Here is a 6,350-nt window from a genome sequence, read left to right as displayed (position 1 = left end):
CAGAACCGGGGATTGAACTCAGGCCCTTGTGCTTGCCAGGCAAGCACTTATTCTACTGAGCTATCCCCCTGGCCCCTAGGAATAAATTATTTGCTTTCCTAAAAATTGCTTTAGATTTTGAGCAGTTCTCTCTACAGAACCCAGGATTGCAGGGTACCCACCATTCTAACATATGGTACTCTGGGCGTGGTGGCGAGTACCTGTAATGCCAGCACTTGGAAGGCTGAGGCAGGAGGATCACTGCAAGTTTGAGGCCAGCGTGGGCTGCAAAGGCCAGCCTAGCCTACGTAGGGAAACCCTGTCTCAAAAAGAGAAAAAAGCAAACCAAACGAAGAACATAGGGTGCTTAACACTCTGTATTAGATTATAAGAAACGTTAGTCCTGTTTCTTATACTTCTCAGATGCCAGTCTTCTTGGTGTTGCAAAATTAATACAGCTCCAATGCAAATAAATACCTTATTATCCTAGGACCTTTTAGGGGGACAGAGCGGCAAGTGCTTTCTGCTTTTGTAAGACTTGCAAGCAGAAGTGGCTCGTGTTTTGGGGCTCAACTCGTTGGAGGAGCTGTTCAGCTTGCCACAGGAAGTGTATCTTGACACTCTGGGGTCAATGGTGTCTGCACATGAGGCACTGTCCTGTGTCCCGGTGAGGCAGGCTCTGGTCGCTGCCTGGGTGTCCTGCCCAGTGGCTATGGGCAGACAGGCCCTGGGGGGCCCTGGGCCGCTTGTGCTGGCCTCTGCAGTGCTGGACTGTGTGCTTCCAGGTGACCCACAACCAGGAGAACGTGTTCGACCTGCAGTGGCTGGAGCTGCCAGATGTGGCCCCGGAGGAGCTGGAGGCCCTGTCCAGGAGCATGGTGTTCCACCTCCGAAGGCTCATCGATGAGCGGGATGAGTGCACCGAGGTGTGCTGCGGCAGGGGTGTGTGTGTGTGAGAGAGAGAGTGACAGACAGACAGAGAGCAAGAGAGAGAGTGGGCGAGAGGCCGGGGGAGAGAGAGAGAGGGAGGCACGGGGGGCAGGGGGACGCTTGCCCTGTCTCCTTTTCTTCTCTTCCCAGGCCCCAGCTCCTTCCCATTCTGCAGTTCAGGGTCTGGTGGGGTAGAAAATGGGTGTTCTCTTTGGCTATGGCCTCTGGGGTGAGTGGTCACTGCAGAGACATCCACAGGAAGAAAATATCAGGATGCTGTTTGGGGTCCCTCTTCTACTCAGTCTCTTCTTTTTATTCCACTGAATATTTCACATCTTTTTGAAAACCTGCTCCTGCCCTTTAGTGTCTTGCTCCTGGTTTGTGAGTCTCAGCAGAAATGTCTCCTTTTTGGGTGGGTTTTTACCCACTTTGAACTTGTCTTCCTCCTCTGCCCTACGTCTGCCTCCCAGCTGATCGTGGACCTGACACAGGAGCGGGACTACCTGCAGGCGCAGCATGCGCCCAGCCCTGTCAAGTCAGCCAGCACCAGTTCCACGCCCAGCCCCACCAGCAGCCTCTCAGGCGAGGACAAGCAGCACCTAGCGGTGGAGCTGGCCGACACCAAGGCCAGGCTGCGGCGTGTCAGGCAGGACCTGTGAGTGGTCCAGCTGCTTTCCCTGTTCCTATGTGAGGCTGCAGACCCGTGTGTAGTGTGCAGTGAGCTTGGATGGGCAGTGCCACAAACAGGAGGGTCCTGGTGGGACTATCGTCCCAGCTTGCTGGGTAACCGAAGACCGGTCACCACTCCTCCATGTGGTAGAGGGACTTGTCCCCATTTTCTGGCTCTCAAACACTATAGATTGCCTATGACCCTATACTGCTGTCCCACATGGGTCCAGGTTGGGGCTGGGGTGGCTGTGTGTGGTGAGTACTTGCATGGAGGGGAAGGCACCTTGCCTCACCTGGGGAGCCGGCTCTCTAGCTGGTGAATGTCATTCAGCCATCCAAGGGGCAGCTCCCTGTCTTCACCGCCCCACCCTTGGCCCTTGCAGGCCCAGCTGAGGAGGACTAGAGCTGCAGCTGGGTTCTCCTTACCTGGTCTGCACACTCACAGGGAAAGCTGGCTGGTGGTTTGAGGACAACTGTTAGAAAACTTGAGAAAAGAATTTGGTGTTGAGAACATTTGTGCAGGCCCCGTAGGCATATCCGCTCCCAGGGCCCCGAAGCTTGGGTCTCCTGCTTTCCCCGGAAATGGTGGCCTGTTTCCAGGGCCTGCAAGGAAGCCCCACCTCACACACGCTCTTCCTCCTCATCACCCGCAGTGAGGAGAAGACAGAACAGCTCGTGGACACCAGGCATGAGGTGGACCAGCTGGTGCTGGAGCTGCAGAAGGTCAAGCAGGAGGTGAGCAGGAGCCCATGTAGGCTGGGGTGCCCCAGTGATGGGCCCGGAGGGTCAGGCATGTCCCACAGAGCTGCCCAAGAATGAGGGGTCCTATGAACTTCCTTGGGATGACCCTGTTTCTTAGTGACAGGCTCTGGAGACCCCACGGGGTAGCGGACACTCAGATCCCCTTGGCCACAGGAGCTGGCTTGTCCTGGGATGTCCCCTCCCCGAGAATGTGCTAAGCTGTCTTCACTGCTGTTGCCTGCCCTGTAGAACATCCAGCTGGCGGCTGACGCCCGGTCCGCCCGTGCTTACCGGGACGAGCTGGACTCCCTACGGGAGAAGGCAAACCGTGTGGAGAGGCTGGAGATGGAGCTGGTTCGCTGCAAGGAGAAGCTGCATGATGTGGACTTCTACAAGGCCCGCATGGAGGTAGGCGCCTGGGCTGGGCTTCTAGATGCAGGCTGTCCTTGGAGGATGAGAAGGAAGCAAAAGCCTGTCACCGTGGTCGCCCTCCCTGCCCCACAGCCCGTCGGGACCCCTGCAGGCCTCTCTCTTGGTCCTTTCTATCTCGAAGTGTCAGTGGGTGAAGGAAGGAATGTAGCTGGTTGGTGAAAGACAGTGAATCCTTTTAGGGCTTGCTCTTCTACTTCACAGAAGTGGAATGAAAGACAGGGAAGGTCTTCTATGTGTAGATTTATTTAAAGGCTTCTTGTGATTTCTGGGCTAATTTGCTAGGACTCAGTTTCCTGATATGTGAAATAGGAATGCTGATACTTGCCACAGTTTTAAAGATGAAAGGATGAAATTGTTGGGCAGTAAGTGCTGTAGAGACAGGCTACATAGTACCCCCTCACCCAGTGGAAGCTCCGCCAAGAGCTTTTATTTTGTTATTCCTATAGTTTTTGAGCCAGGTCTTACTGTGCTGCCCAGGCTGGTGTTGAACTCCTGGGCTTGAGGGGTTCTCCTGCCTCAGCCTCCCACATGCTGGTTCTGCAGGTGCTTGCCACTCTCCCTGGCTGAAGGCAGGTGAACGAGTTGGGGTTAAACTGAGACCTAGACCCAAGAGAGATCCTTGATGCTTGGACCACTCGTCCCAGTGACCTTGTGTCAGCTGTGGCTTCTGGGACTCAGGGTTTGGAGATTGGGTCCCTGTTGCTCATGCCAGAGTTCTGGAAGTGGTGCTGGTCCTGTGTGAACTCGATTCCACCCAGAAGGGAACCAGGAGCTGGGGGGTGGGTGGGCACCAGCTCCTGCCGAGGAGACTTGTTTGATGTAGGGAGCAATCCTGTCCAGCCGGGTGGTCTCTGAGGCAGCTGATCAGGCCAGGGAGCAGAATGAGGGCATCGTGTCTCCCCTGCTGTGGGACTCCTGTGGGTGCTGGCAGGCTGGGGAGATGGCGCCCCCAAGTCCCACTGGAATGGGCTCCCAGAGTAGCAGCCAAGTGCGCATTGGCCTCAGCATCTTAGTAGAGTAACACATTTCCACCGCAAGACAATTTAATAATTTCTAAGCACTGAGCATACTGACATATACCTATAGCCCCAGCTGTTGGGGTGGCTGAGGCAGGAGGATTACAAGTTGGAAGTTAGCATGGGTTCCTTAGTGAGACCTTGTTGCAAAATGCAATTTTCTGCAAAGGGGCTATGAATGCACCTCAATTGGTAGAGCACTTGACTTAGTGTATGTGAAGCCGTGAGTCCAACCCGCACGGAAGGGTTGGACAAAGGATTAAGTGAATTCTCTCCCGCAGTTCACTTTGGGCAACACTGAATCTGCTTACTTGGGTGTGTCCGACTTCTCGGACACTTGAGGCCAACTTGAGGAGCACAGGCCTGCCCTGGCCAGCCGCCGACGTGAGCACTGACTCAGGCGTGTGTTGGAGTTAACTTGGGATGTAGCTCAGAGGCCTCGAGATGTGCTTCTATGCCATGAAGCCAGGTGTGGTCTGGGTCCTCAGGGAATCGAGGGGGCCTTGTCCAACTGTATCAGTAGCCTGGGCCCAGTGTCTGGTGTCTAGTGGGGGCCAGCACTACCTTCATGCACAAGTGACTTTGATGGGTCCATGTTTATGTTCGATTGAGTGTATCCAGCTTAATAGGAGAATCCAGATTCTTTGTTTTTGTGGTACGGGGGTTGAACTCAGGACCTTGTGCATGCCAGGCAGGTGCTTATGCCACTGAGCTATATCCCCACAGATTCTTTCTTAGTAGAGTAACACATTTCCACCGCGAGACAATTTAATAATTTCTAAGCACTGAGCATACTGACATATACCTATAGCCCCAGCTGTTGGGGTGGCTGAGGCAGGAGGATTACAAGTTGGAAGTTAGCATGGGTTCCTTAGTGAGACCTTGTTGCAAAATGCAATTTTCTGCAAAGGGGCTATGAATGCACCTCAATTGGTAGAGCACTTGACTTAGTGTATGTGAAGCCGTGGGTTCAGTCGCTGGTACTGAGGGGGCAAAGAAGAAATTTAGCACACAGTAGCATGCTGAAATGTGTCTGAGTTGGGGTTGAGTTGCCGATGTGCAGACCTTAGAGAAGAACCAAGAACAAGGGTGCGCATCTAGAAGATGAAAATAAAATGGGTAGAGGGTGGCCCGGTGGATGGGTACGTGCCAGAGTGATACGGTGAACTTCCGATGGCAGGCTCTTCAGGGGCACGTGTGTAGATAGCTGTGTGGGACGCAGTTGTTCCAACTGTGGCATGTGATCCTCAGTGATGGAGGGGTTGACCCAAGGGAAAGGGTGACAGGGACATGAACTCATACCTGGGTTCACAGGGCCACACCTGGTTGGCTACCTCAGTTTAATTGTGAATGTTAAAAGTGTTACTAAGTTTAAAGCTGTGAAACACCTCTCTGCTCTCTGAAGTTTTAGCCCTGTATTGTTCAAGTTGTGGTCCAAGTCAACTGAAAGCATCTTTTAAAAATGTACATTTCTATCCTGGGGGAAAAAATACATAAACAAAAATATACATTTCTGGCCCCCCTGGGCCCTAGGGAGCAGGCTTTGGAAATCTGCCTTATGTAGATTCTCCCCCAGTGACCTTGATTTCTCCCAGGCTGGGACAGGGTTCTTCTGAAGGTCTGTGCTTGGGGTTTCCCCCTGCCATGGGTGGGGCCAGCGGGACATCTGTGAGTTGGGTGTGACTCTCCATGGGACCAGTGTGTAGGTGCTGAGCCCTTCCTGAGGGTGGAGACCCCATCTTCCCTCACTGTAAACATGAGCCCGCCACAGCCACAGGGACTGCCGCACCAGTAAGAGGTGACCCGGTGTCCTGTAATAGTTCTGCAGTCTGGGGAGAAGGCCTCAGAGAGTGAGGGTTTGTTTCCTCCAGAGAGAAGCTGGTGGTGTTGAAGGAAGACACGCTATGCAGAAGAGCAGGACTGGGAGCTGCCCTGGGAAACACCCAGCGCAGACGCTGGAGGGCGAGTGCAGTGGCGCTTCGTGGGAGGGGATAATAAAGGGCCCAGTCAGGGTGAGGGCGAGGTTAATTTTGGGTAGAAAAACATGGAGTACAAATTTGTGTGGTTTTTTTTTAACTTTTGGCAGCATTTTGGTATCTCCTGGTTCAGTTTACATAAGAATGGAAAAGACACAAATAGGAGCAGCGTAGGTGTCCTGCGTGGGTGGAGGGTGGGGGGAGGAAATGTGAGGTGGGTCCCCGCTGCCCTGGACTTCCCTTTGCAAACAGCAGCAGAGCTCAGGGCAGAGGGTCAGGCAGGGGGCTGGCGGTGGAGGCATTGCTTGGAAGCGTCTCTTTCCTGTGTTTTTGACTGGCTGAAAATTTCCACGAGGCCAAAGGCAGATGCACCAATGCTGTGTGCCTCTGAGGCAGGGATGATCTCTGGATGGACAGCTTTCTAGGCAGTGCTGGATTCAAAGTAAGCAACCAAAAAATGCCAAGGCCCATCCATAGCAGTCCTGGCGATGACTCCAACTTGCCGGTGGTGGGTGTGTATGTTCCATCTGTGGAAGGAAGTGGCATGCTCTGGGCATCCCAAGACCCCATGCCCTGGCCTCCTGGGCCCAGGAGCTGTGTGAGGAGT

At 53.8% G+C, this 6,350-nt stretch overlaps 1 protein-coding gene across 1 annotated transcript in view; it reads left to right on the top strand.

The window, feature by feature from the left end:
- Nucleotides 1-6,350, top strand: part of Ccdc88c (coiled-coil domain containing 88C) — a 138,886-nt gene that overhangs the window by 83,256 nt on the left and 49,280 nt on the right. The window contains exons 9-12 of the mRNA XM_012515582.2: nt 765-905; nt 1,380-1,564; nt 2,232-2,313; nt 2,569-2,727. Of these exons, the coding sequence (XP_012371036.2) occupies nt 765-905; nt 1,380-1,564; nt 2,232-2,313; nt 2,569-2,727 (567 nt within the window). The remainder of the gene's footprint in view (nt 1-764; nt 906-1,379; nt 1,565-2,231; nt 2,314-2,568; nt 2,728-6,350) is intronic.

This window comes from Octodon degus, unplaced genomic scaffold (genome assembly GCF_000260255.1).
Source record: "Octodon degus isolate 3935 unplaced genomic scaffold, OctDeg1.0 scaffold00070, whole genome shotgun sequence".
NCBI classification, from domain to species: Eukaryota; Metazoa; Chordata; class Mammalia; order Rodentia; family Octodontidae; genus Octodon; species Octodon degus.
The sequence above is the reverse complement of the archived record's forward strand: the minus strand, read 5'-3'. Positions and strand labels throughout refer to the sequence as shown.